The sequence below is a fragment of the Hylobates moloch genome, unplaced genomic scaffold, assembly GCF_009828535.3.
Source record: "Hylobates moloch isolate HMO894 unplaced genomic scaffold, HMol_V3 SCAFFOLD_10, whole genome shotgun sequence".
NCBI lineage: Eukaryota > Metazoa > Chordata > Mammalia > Primates > Hylobatidae > Hylobates > Hylobates moloch.
The window spans coordinates 54,991,018-55,004,271 of NW_026652285.1; the positions used below are offsets into that span (position 1 = coordinate 54,991,018).

Sequence of the window (13,254 nt, forward strand, 5' to 3'; positions counted from 1 at the left end):
GCGCACCACCATGCCTGGCTAATTTTTGTATTTTTAGGAAAGACAGGGTTTCACCATGTTGGTCAGGCTGGTCTCGAACTCCTGACCTGGTGATTTGCCCGCCTTGGCCTCCCAAAGTGCTGAGATTACACGTGTGACCCACTGTGCCTGGCCTCCTTTCTTAACTCTTTTATACTAAATCATAATTTTAGAAAATTACCTGGCTTTTTCATGAAACTGTGAGCTTGACAAGAGTGATGGTGTTATAGTCTCACTATGAAGAGTTCCCTCTTCCCCAGGTGTCACATCTAGTCTGAAGGAAGCACTGAATACATCCTTGATGACTGGATATTGAATAAATACATCGAAAGAGTAAGAGCAATTTGTGGGTGAATCAATGTTAGACAGTGTGTTGTAGCAGAGTATTGTGGGCCGAATTGTGTCCCTCAAAATTCATGTATTACAGTCCTAACCCCCAAGTACCTCAGAATGTGAGTGTTTTTGGAGATAGGGTCTTTAAAGAGGTGATTAAGTTAAAATGAGGTCATTGTTAGGGTGGGCCTTCATCTAATCTCACTGCCTTCCTTATAAGAAGTGATACCATATGTTTGCTCATTCTTGCATTGCTATAAAGGAATACCTGAGACTGGATACTTTATTTATTTATTTATTATTATTATTTTGAGATGGAGTCTCACTCTGTCGCCCAGGCTGGAGTGCAGTGGCGTGTTCTCAGCTCACTGCAACCTCTGCCTCCCAGGTTCAAGTGATTCTTCTGCCTCAGCCTCCCAAGAGGCTGGGATTACAAGCATGCACCACCACACCCGGTTAATTTTTTTTTTTTTTGTATTTAGTAGAGACAGGGTTTCACCATGTTGGTCAGGCTGGTATCGAACTCCCGACCTCAGGTGATCCACCTGCTTCGGCCTCCCAAAGTGCTGTCATTACAGGCATAAGCCACCGTGCCCAGCAAGACTGGATAATTTATAAAGAGAAGAGATTTAATTGACTTATGGTTCTGCAGGCTGTACAAGAAACATGGCTTCTGGTAAGACCTCAAGAAGCTTTTACTCATGGCAGAAGGCAACATGGGAGCTTACACATCACATGGCAAAAACGGGGAAGACAGAGAGTGTCGAGGGGGAAAGGTGCCACATACACTTTTTAAGGAGCAGATCTTGCAAGAACTCACTATCGTGAAGACAGCACCAAGCCATGAGGGACCCACCCCTATGATCCAAACACCTCCAACTAGGCACCCCCTCCAGCACTGGAGATTACAATTCAACATGAGGTTTGGGTGGGGAGAAATATCCAAAATGTATCCCACTAGAGGATTCAAGCACACAAAGAGGCACCAGGGAATCGCAGGCCCAGGGAACAAGCCGTGTGAGGACACAGGTAGATGGTGGCCATCTTCAAGCCAAGGAGAGAGGCCTCAGGAGAAATCAAACCTGTCCACACCTTGATCTCAGACTACTAGCCCCATTGCTGTGAGAAAATCAATTTCGGTTGTTTAAGCCACACTGTTTGTGGTATTTTGTTACGGTAGCCCTAGCAAATTAATACAGAGTAATGTGAATGAGCTATTTCTTTTTTTTTTTTTTTTTTTTTTTTGAGACGGAGTCTCGCTCTGTCGCCCAGGCTGGAGTGCAGTGGCGCGATCTCGGCTCACTGCAAGCTCCGCCTCCCAGGTTCACGCCATTCTCCTGGCTCAGCCTCTCCGAGTAGCTGAGACTACAGGCGCCCACCACCACGCCCGGCTAATTTTTTGTATTTTTAGTAGAGACGGAGTTTCACCGTGGTCTCGATCTCCTGACCTCGTGATCCGCCCGCCTCGGCCTCCCAAAGTGCTGGGATTATAGGCGTGAGCCACCGCGCCTGGCCTGTGAATGAGCTATTTCTGAGGAAAATGTCAATGTATTTTAAAACCAATGTGGGCTGGGAGTGGTGGCTCACGCCTGTAATCCCAGCAGTTTGGGTGGCTCAGGCGGGTGCATCACTTGAGGTCAGGAGTTCAAGACCAGCCTGGCTAACATGGTAAAACCCTGTTGCTGCTAAAAACACAAAAAATTAGTCTGCTGTGGTGGTGCACGCCTGTAATCCCATTTATTTGGGAGGCTGGTGCAGGAGAATGGCTTTAACCTGGGAGATGGAGGTTGCAGTGAGCAGATATTACACAACTGAACTCCAGCCTGGCAACAGAGTGAGATGCTGTCTCAAAGAAAAAAAAAAGAAAAAAAAAGAATGTGAAAGGAGGACTAAAGAGGAAGCTACTTAATATTAACTAAACAGCAATAATAAGTCACCGTTAAGGAGTGGCTACTATCTGCTGACACTCTTCAAAGTGGCTGACATACATTATTTAATTTTACAATAATCCCGTCAGGTAGTTATTATCATCCCTATGTTATAAATGAGGAGGTAAGTGAGGTTTGGGTGGGTTGAGTAAAATCTCATAGATCACACAGGCGCTGAGTAGTGGACTGGGACCTGAACGCAGCTCTGATTCCGAAGCTCATGTACATATTCCGCCATGTTGCCAAGTTATATCCATCACAGGGAGAGGTCCAGAACAGCATCATAGAATTTGACTAGCCTCTGAGGCATGTTTTCTCAAAAGCATTAAGCTTCAAAGGAACATGTCTTCAGAAATACATGGAAATATTATAGCTGAGAAGATTCTGAAAGTTTGCTGATAGATGAAATTACATATTTGGGAACTTGCAAAGAATTTTTTATGGAGACAAAATTGATTTTGCAGTAGGCAGTAACTGAGTAAAGCAAACAGGTACAAATGTGAGACTTGCAAAAAAAATTGTAAAAGATTCAGCCTAAAACATTCCCAATTAATTTGTATGTGATGAGCTCAAACTCTGTATGAGTCTTCAGCAAATAAACCAGTGTCCATTTGCAGAGATGCTAAGTTGCCAGCATTCTCCTATAAGTGATTTGCAGAAAATGGGCTTGATTCTAGATCATTTCATTTAAGGCTTAGTTCTTTTATCCCACAGGGTTAAACTTAGTAAGCAAATAAAAAGGTTTAAAAAATATTTTTCACACTAAGAATTTCCTCACCAAAGGCATTTTAAAAGGCTTTTTAAAAATCTGTATTTATTAATGGAAATACGCTGCTTAGTTACACCACTGATTACTGTCTTTTACTGATTCCAAAGTCTAGGAGGAGTCTATTAACTGGAAACTCAATACAATTCAGAAAATAAACCACAACAAAATCCTGGAAAAATAAAATACTTTGCCGCAAAAGCTTTTGACCCCTTATCATTCCTTTAGTGTTCTCTAACTTTCTTGAATACTGGGTTTGTGTGGACTATTGCTTTCATATTATCTACAGTTTTTAGCACCAGTTAAACTAAATTGAATTCTCATCTTCTCGGAATTAGCCCAAGTATTGATCAGTTTCCTTTGAAGTCGGTTCTAACTTTGCTTTTGGAATAGCAGAGGAGAATCAAGATTATTTTCCAGGTTTTCTTGACCATGGTTGCTCTTGGCATATCTTAATGTGTAGCATCTGCCCTTTTGGTTCTAAATTCACTTCATAAGCCAAAAGTCTGACTAGCTTAAAATCTGTATGTGATATAGCAACATGTGATTTCAACCTGTAAAGACAAAAGAGTACCCTTTGTCCTCTACTGTCCTAATTTCTTTGGGGGGAAAGATGAATTAATTGCAAGAAGGAGAGGTATGTTGCCTGTAATTATGTGGTATGTGTAAGAAAAGGCCAGCTCAAGTGAAAAAATACAGCTTCTTTTATAAAACAAGATCTGACTTGGGTGTATAAAAGCAACACTGGGAATCAGACCAGAAAAAGAAATCAACCCAGATGTCACTAAGTTTCATTATGAAAGTAACAATAGCATGAAATCACTTTTTTAAAAATTCAGAAACAACCTACACTTATTCTCAGTTAGAACTCATTATTGGTCCCTAGTTGAACTTTAGAAAGATTTAAGCTGAAAGAAACTAAATGTTCAGAATGCATCAGCAAAATTCTCCTTAATTTAATGATTGGAAAAGAATAGAATCAGTAGAAGGTGAGATGTAGTATGAAATCTCTCTCTCTCTCTTTTTCTTTTTTAGGGGGGATGGAGTCTCCCTCTGTCACCCAGGCTGGAGTGCAGTGGCATGATCTCAGCTCTCTGCAACCTCTGCCTTCCAGGTTCAAGCGATTTTCCTGCCTCAGCCTCCCGAGTAGCTGGGATTATGGGTGCCTGCCACCATGCGCGGCTGATTTTTGTATTTTTAGTAGAGATGGGGTTTCACCATGTTGGCCAGGTTAGTCTTGAACTCCTGACGTCAGGTGGCCTCAGCCTCCCAAAGTGCTGGGATTACAGGCGTGAGTCACCACGCCTGGCTAAGCATCAAATCTTTAAAAAAAAAAAAAATCTGCTAAAAGAACACACATTATCACATCGCATGGGACTAGGTATAACACTGACTTCTTTCAACAGTATTGGGTAAATATTTGACCTCCAATGTCATTATGGTTAATGTATATTCTAGACCTCAGAGGACATTAGGACGGAAGACAAGCTTTCTGATTGGCTCTCTAAAAGTCTTTGTTTGCTTGGGAACGACTGGTAAAATACTCTATCCTTAACTTGGTGCAGTTCAACTCCTAGCTGTTCAATAGATAAAACAATAATGATCTTATCCTTTTGATCATGTAACGAAATGTGATTTGTAAATCAGCACATAATAATAATAACTTTGGGTTAATTATTAACTCTCAGAAGATATTCTCATTAATAGCCTCCAGGGCCAATATCATTCCTTTATTTAATTATGGAAAGATTGAGATATAGGTGCTGCACATCCTTGAATGTCTCATAAAATCAAAGTTGATTACAATGACACTAATATTTCCATAACTCATGTCTTTCTTGCAATTCCCTATAAGGATAAAACAAATTACCCTATGTTAAATTACTCATTTTGATAACTATGTGAGAAGATGAGGCACAGATGGTATTTCTGAGAATGGCATCAAAGCATTTAAAATGCTGATTGGCAACATATCGCATATTTATATATGAGTGGAAAGTCATCTTTTGACTATATTAATGCTGCAAAAATAAACACACTTCGGTCTCTGATAGAGAGTTTAAGTTCTCATGGCAATATCTGTTCACTTTGCTTACCAGGTACAACAGTAGGGTCGACATTTTTATCAGTCAGCTGCATTTATTCAACACCCAACACCGTGTGTTCAGCATCAGGTGCTTTGGAGCCTTGGCGAGAAAGACATTCAAGGACTTTATAGTTTAATGGGGGAGAAGGAAAAACACAAATGTGTACATGTAAACAAGCAGGGTTGGAGATGTATAAACACACACACCATCCTGAGCATCTGTGCAAAGATACAGGCGGAAAAGACAAAAGGTGTGTGTGTAAAATGAGTGCAGCAGCTGAGGTGAGGTAAGTCTTGTTTTGTCTAGGCTGTGTTGGAGTGGGAACAGAATTTGTTTTCCATTTCTTAGAAAATTGAGGAATCATATACATTCACAAACAGAATTTTTCTTTTCCTTTTATTTATTTATTTATTTTTTTCTGAGACGAGTCTCGCTCTGTCGCCCAGGCTAGAGTGCAGTGGTGCGATCTTGGCTCACTGCAAGCTCCGCCTCCCGGGTTCACACCATTCTCCTGCTTCAGCCTCCCGAGTAGCTGGGACTACAGGCGCCCGCCACCATGCCCGGCTAATTTTTTTGTATTTTTAGTAGAGACTGAGTTTCACCGTGTTAGCCAGGATGGTCTAGATCTCCTGACCTCGTGATCCACCCGCCTCGGCCTCCCAAAGTGCTGGGATTACAGGCGTGAGCCACTGCGCCTGGCCACCAACAGAATTTTTCATTCCATTTTTGGTGCAGCTAGGGGAGCTCTACGGGATTTGAAGTGAGGGAAGTATATTTCTAGTGAAGAGAAGTGCCCATGCGGTGGTTCCCAAAATGTGGTCCAGACCAGTGGCATCAGCATCATCTGGGTGCTTGATGGAAATGCAGATGATCAGGCCCCATATCTACTAAATCTGAAACTCCGGGAGTGGGGCCTGGCGATCTGTGTTTTGGCAAGCCTGCCAGGGGATTCTGATGCTTAAGTGTGAGAAGCACTGCTCTATGAGATGGCTGTGAGTCTGGAGCAGGGGCAGGGTTCCTTTGAAATGACAGGTCTAGAGGCCACCTGATACCCATAGGAGGCCTTCTACAAGACAAAAGCAATTGGTGAGGTGGGGGGCAGTTGTGAAGACCTCAAAGCTCACCACCAGAAACTTCAAGAGGCTACACTAAGCCCTCTGAAATGTTTATGTTAGAGCCACTATACTGACTTAATGTCTTCAGAGAATACAAACTTTTGCATTTCCTGACTTTTATGAGCATGTTGAGTGTTGTAATTCCATGAGGCTTTTAAATGTAATTTCCTTTGCTTTTAAGGAAAAGATGGGATGGTGGGGAGGGGGTTTAGGGGGGATGGGTAGCTAGTAGTGAGAGGGTAAAAATAGGAAAAAAGATTTTCAAGAAAAATTCTTTCAAGACATTGCTGCAAAGCCTATATGCCTGGACTGAAACACAATAGAATAATAATAGTAATACAAGCTAATATTTATATAGCTCTTATTACGTGCCAGGCATGTTCCAAAGTATTTAAGAACATGGTCATTAGTGTTCTTGAAAGCCATCTGTGCATCATCTCCTCACATAGTTATCAAAATGAGTAATTTAACATAGGGGAATTTGTTTGATCTTCATAGGGAATTGCAAGAAGACATGAGTTATAGAAACACTAATATTAATTCATTAATCCCCACAACCACTTCTGAGGTAGAACCTATTATTCTCATGTTAAAAAATAAGGAAACTGTAGCACAGAGAAGTTAAGAAACTTGCTCAAGGTCACGCAGCTAGAGCTGGTACTAGAGCTCTGGCTTGTAGGCTGTGGTTTTTATTTTATTTTATTTTATTTTATTTTATTTTATTTTATTTTATTTTATTTTTTACCTGAGACGTAGTCTTGCTCTGTCACCCAGAGTTGGAGTGCAATGGCGTGATCTCGGCTCACTGCAACCTGTGCCTCCCGGGTTCAAGCAATTCTCCTGCCGTAGCCTCCCGAGTAGCTGGTATTACAAGCGTGTGCCACCATGCCAGGCTAATTTTTGTATTTTTGGTAGAGATGGGGTTTCACCATGTTAGCCAGGCTGGTCTCAAACTCCTGACCTCGTGATATGCCCACCTTGGCCTCTCAGAGTTCTGGGATTACAGGCGTTTTTTGTTTTTTAGTAGAGTGGGTTTCCCCATGTGGTGAAGTGGTCTCATATTGACCTCATGATCTGCCTGCCTCGGATCTCGAAGTGTACAGGTTGTGTTTTTAACCATGACGCTATGTTATTCTGCAAGAACTAAGACATTGGAAGACAACTGTTTCTATTTTGGAAGAGTGACTCATTGTTCTAAATTGTTTGGCATTTGAGTATTAAACTTCAGGGCCTGATGACTTTCTTATTTAATTTTCTAGTTGGCCAGCCGAGTATTTCCTGGGTCTACCCAGTTCTCACAGAAAGTAGCTGAGGCTGACTTCTGGGCAGGGTAAATCAGTTACAAAATAAAGGTTAGGCTGAGTGCCCATAGCAAAGCTAGAAAAAGCTCTGGAGTGATTTCCCCTCAACCCAGAGCAGTTTAGCTTGGACTCAGCAGCCCCTGCAGGTTTTGGGGGCTCCTATAAGGCTTGAGTCCCCCTCAGAGTGCAAGGAGAGCAAGATTCACAGGGTGGAGGGAGTTGGGGGGAGAAAAAAAGAAGACACAGTTTGTTGACACCATCTTGTCTTCTACGAGTCATTCTCAGGACAAAGAGTCGTCACCGTTTATGGGTGAAGAGCAGGGACTTCGGGGTCAGAAAAAAGCTTGAGTTTGAGTCCCAATTCTTTCACTTATTAGATGTGGGAACTTACTGCTTTTCCTCATTTTCCTCTATTATAAAATGCAGACGACATTAGTACTTGCCTTGGTGGTATTGAGAGGATTAAATAAACAATACACTTAAAGTTCTTAAAGCAATATGTGGCACACAAAGCAAGCTCTAGATAAGCGTTAGTTCTTCTTGTACTGACCTCCTGCAGCACACGTGGCACCATTCTATAAGCTTTCAGAACACTAATGACCACCTACCACTCTTTGTCACAACAACTCTATGACTTAGGTATCTCCTGTTTTGCAGGTGAAGAAACTGAGCCTCACAGGTGTTCACTGGCCCAAGGTGACTCGAGCAGAGAAGGGCTCAGCCAGGCTTTAGCAGAGGTGGGCCTGAGCCTGCAGCTCGGCAGCACTGCTGTCCCCTCTCCCGCAGGCAGACATGTACCCCCACTGGATTGAAATAATTGTCTACGGGGTCCTGGGGAAACCGCTACTGAGTTACTGCCTTGTTCACCAGTTTTAAAGCTGGATTTGAAGCGGCTTTTAATCACTTCGCTCATAAACGTTCACTGCTCTGTGGGAGTCCTCCCCATAGGTTGTCTTAACGGATGCATCAGCATAAGAAATGTTTGATGGGGCCTGCAATTTGCTTGTCATTTTCTGCCCACGTGAGTGATTGATAAGTGCTTTGAGTCATATCTGAGACTTCCTTTTAGGGAATGCATGTAGATCAGCAGTCACATTCCCTGACACCTCTTACACCTTCAGCTGCGCTGTCACCAACACACTGACATCAGAAGCTGGGGCCTCTGCTCATTGTGTACATAGGAAGGGACAGCTGGTCCAGGTCAGCAGAGAGGGAACATGTGTCAGGGTCCACTACGAACTCTGACCTCTCTGCCCTCTGGCCCAGAGGACAGTCTCACGGCTAGGTTGCTGTCATTGTCATTCCCAGGTACACCATTCAACCTCATGTGGCTGCAAATTTGATTTACTGTTTTCTGTTTAGTCACACAACAGGTTTGAACTTCTTTAGCAAATTGATTTCCCTCTCTGGTGTCTTATAGTAGACACTCCAGACGAGACAGGGCCCCAAAATAGTTGCCCTCAATGTGTTGTGAGAGACTGAAAGCCAAAGGGCATATTAATGGGTCATTAGTTCATATCTGTGCATGTTTTACTGCTATTTGCACTGTAAATTTTTTTTCTGAGATGGAGTTTCACTCTCTCGCCCAGGCTGGAGTGCAGTGGCGCGATCTTGGCTCACTGCAGTCTCTGACTCCTGGGTTCAAGTGTTTCTCCTGCCTCAGCCTCCCGAGTAGCTGGGACTACAGGCGCCTGCTATCATGCTTGGCTACCTTTTTTTTTGTTATTTTTAGTAGAGATGGGGTTTTTCCTTGTTGGCCAGGCTGGTCTCAAACTCCTGACCTCAGGTGATCCACCCACCTCAGCCTCCCAAAGTGCTGAGATTGCAGGTGTAAGCCACTGTGCCCAGCCTACAGTAGATCTTTTGACTTTGTAACATTTACTTTAAAGTACACTGTAGGCCGGGCACAGTGGCTTACACCTGTAATCCCAGCACTTTGGGAGGCCGAGGAGGGTGGATCACGAGGTCGGGAGTTCAAGACCAGCCTGGCCAATATGGTGAAACTCCGTCTCTCTAAAAAATAAAAAAGCACACTGTATACCAAAAAAACAAGCAACAAGCAAAATTCACAGCATCAATGACTATATAAACCTAGAAGCAGAGACTGCATTTGACTTCTAGGTATTAAGTTGAAACATATAAAACTGAGAATCTTTAATATTTTTGACCTATAAGAACAGACTATCTCTTGGGCAACAGTGGAGTTAAAATTAGGTGAGAAAAGAATATATTCACTGCAACCTCCACCCCCGGAGTTCAAGCAATTCTCCTGCCTCAGCCTCCTGAGTAGCTGGGATTACAAGCATTTGCCACCACACCTGGCTAATTTTGTATTTTTAGCAGAGACGGGGTTTCTCCATGTTGCTCAGGCTTGTCTCGAACTCCCTGTCTCTGGTGATCCACCCACCTTGGCCTCCCAAAGTGCTGGGATTACCGGCGTGAGCCACTGCGAGATGTTCCAAACTAGATAGATAATCTTTTTTGAGGATCTATGGAGAAGACCCTCAATTTGAGACAGGTATCTTATCTATTTCTCTAAGGCCTGTTTAAGCTTAGCGTTAAACAGAAACATTCCTGAGTTTCTGCATCCCAGGGGATTTTAGTGCACATACACAGGATGTTTCATGCCCTTCATGTTTCTACCCAGTAGAAAAAAATAAAATCTATTTGTAGCTTGGACCAGAAACAGGAGGTGATTCTTTTTACTATCAGCCTTGAAAATATCTTTCTTCTTGTGGTGTGGCAAGGGGACTTTAGCATACACCATCACCCTCCTCAGAGGATGCCAAGGAGCTACAAGGGGTTGTGGACGGAGGGAGAACATTTTCTGAGCAGTTACTAAGCAAGTCAGGTAAGAGCATTTTACAGAAAGCATTGGAGAGAAGCAAAGTCTCTGTGGCATTGTCATGACAATGTCTATATTTTCAAGCAAAATCCATCAACAAGGACTAAAGTCAGTTCTTCCAACGGTAATATGATCCCCATTCAAGGAAGGGACATGATGCAATTGGTAACATTTTCAAAATACCAGTAATACTCCTCCAAGTGTTCTAAATGCGTTAATTGTGTTAATCCTGAAAATGCTCTGAGTTTAGTACCTCTTATAATAGATGATAAAACTGAGGCACAGCTGAGATTTAAAGGTTGTAGGTCCACACAGAAATGGATTAGGAAAAGCTGGGTATCATGGGGAGAAGAGAAATCTACCAAGGAAACACAAGGTTTTTTTTTTTTTTTTTTTTTTTTTTTTTTTGAGATAGTCTCACTCCTGTCACGCAGGCTGTAGTGCAGTGGCACAATCTTGGCTCACACTACAACCTCTGCCTCCCGAGTTCAAGTGATTCTCCTGCCTCAGCCTCCCAAATAGCTGAGACTACAGGCGTGCACCACCATGTCCAGCTAATTTTTGTATTTTTAGTAGTAAGGGGGTTTTACCATGTTGGCCAGGCTGGTCTTGAACTCCTGGCCTCAAATGATCTGCCTGCCTCACCTCCCAAAGTGCTGGAATTACAAGCATGAGCCACCACACCTGTTAGGATTCTTTTAATTGGAAATAGTGCATAATCCCACTATGATTTACTCAATAGAAAAATACTGCTATATATTATTTAATTAAATATATTATACACACACAAGTAGTTCATTCTCAGCTATTCTGTTTGTTGCCTTCATAAATCCTAAGATAATGAGTCTTTCCAAGTATTGTTAGGAGATAGAAAACTGGTCTGATTGGGCTGCACCTGATATTGCAGTTTACATGCATGTAGTTTGGTGTTTTACTGACCTGAGTTAAGACCTCAGCTCCTGTATTCATCAGCTGTGTGACCCAAGTAAATTGCCTAGTAACTTTAATGATACCTACTTCACAGAGCTGCTGGGAGATTTAAATGAGATCGTATGCCTAAAGCAGTTAGTACAGTACCTAACACACGGTAAACGCTTAAACAACCGTGACAAAAACAGCGATTTCTGGAGTCACTCAACAAGGTAAACCGTGTCCTTTCACAACGGTCCCTTTGCCAGGTTTAACAGGTGTGACACTCTATAAACTTGCTCCCCAAGGCACTGCAGTAGACCCAACAAATAGAAAGGTATTTAAAGGAATGAACTTGTTCATTATCTTGCCAATTTTATGGGCCTATCCAACAGGATCTGCCCCAATCATAGGAATGCAGTGATAAAGGCAGTGCCACTAAGCTCAATTTTTTTTTTTTTGCTGGGGCAGTTCTTCCCATAAGATGCCTCCAACAGACTTCCCTTTGCCCCATTTGCTTTTTCCACTTTTGTGCATGAAACCAGAGCTATGTGTAATTTCCAGTGTTCTCATATGTTGATCTTTTTCATCTACTAAAAAATAGTGAGCTTGAAAAGTTCAATTAAAATGAAACATAAATATTTTCTTTCTTACTGTATCATTAAAAACTCTCTCCCACTCCCCAACGTTACTTGGCACCCACCCAAAGAAAATGTTTTCCCCGTTAGGCCCCCAGTGTTTAAAGCATGGAGGAAACAGGTCTGGTAAGTCTGTCTGGACAGGATCCTCACATGGGGAGAAGAGTGGAGATTTCAAAGGACTAGAAAACAGAGTACAAAGTAGAAAAGTAAGCAGAGGGAAAAAGGATGGTGACTGAAAGCTAACAGAGAGAGAGAGAATGATTTCATAGAACCAGCCTAGAATGGACAATTTCTGTAAGATTGTATCTTATCTTGGGTTTCTGTATCTAAGTGTAAAGCTCACTGTTAGGTGATGATCCCTTCCAGAAGAGAGTCTAATATAACACTATCCCTGGTTATTTCTGGTCAATTCCAACATTATTCAGTACAGCTGGTATTTCAGATTTATGTTATCAAGGGGATAGATCATCTTCAACAACAGCAGTGGCACAAATATTTATTAAGCATTTACTATGTGCTATGAAGTTAACAAGCATTAGTTTCTTTACTCCTTAAAGAAATCCTATGAGCTAGGTACAAGTATAATCCCAATTTCAAAGATAGGAAACCCGAGTTTACGGAGGTTACAACTAGTAGTTGACTGAGGCTGTATTCAAACTCTAGCAGTTAGACTCCAGAGCTTGCGTCCTCTCTCATATTCCACAGGACACACCAAGGTTTTGGACACCTTTTCAAAATTCTTCTTACTATAACTCCTCTCGCTCCCGCTCCTCTTCTTCCTCTCTGTCCTCCTCCTCCTTTTTCTCTTCTGCCTTCCTCTCTTTACATGGATCCTGCCCAGAGATTCAGGTTCTGTTTTGTAAGTCGTGAATCATCCAATTTTTATTTCGTCACAGAGCTAATGTATTCCAACCAGACCTTTTTCCAATAGTTGCTAATCCAGCGAAATCAGTATCAGTCACCACAGGAAATTCAAATAGAGGGAACTGCTCCATCTAGAGTTTCATTTTGCAAATAAGTTATTTGTTGTTTCCATTTAGTGCTCTTCCTCTCTTCTTCCCTTCCCAAGATGATTTTGCCTTATCTAAACATTAGGCTTTCTAGTCCAGGTTAAGCCAAAAATAAACCAGTCTATGGTGGCATGTTCAGTGAGCGGTTTCCTGTAGATATCTGAGGGCAGGACATTCCTTTTCACCTTCTCTTTTCTAAACAAATACATCTCGATTTCAATCTTTTTTTCCTAGGGAAATACTCTTTCCTTTTTCTTCCCATACTCTGAGCTCTTTTTTTCTCTTTGTTTTATGCATTTAG

The 13,254-nt window shown here is 42.2% G+C and overlaps 1 protein-coding gene across 1 annotated transcript in view; it reads left to right on the plus strand.

The window, feature by feature from the left end:
* Nucleotides 1–13,254, plus strand: part of LOC116475416 (spermatogenesis-associated protein 31D3-like) — a 90,530-nt gene that overhangs the window by 10,327 nt on the left and 66,949 nt on the right. The window contains 2 exon segments of the mRNA XM_058445909.1: nucleotides 8,206–8,342; nucleotides 11,366–11,535. Of these exon segments, the coding sequence (XP_058301892.1) occupies nucleotides 8,206–8,342; nucleotides 11,366–11,535 (307 nt within the window).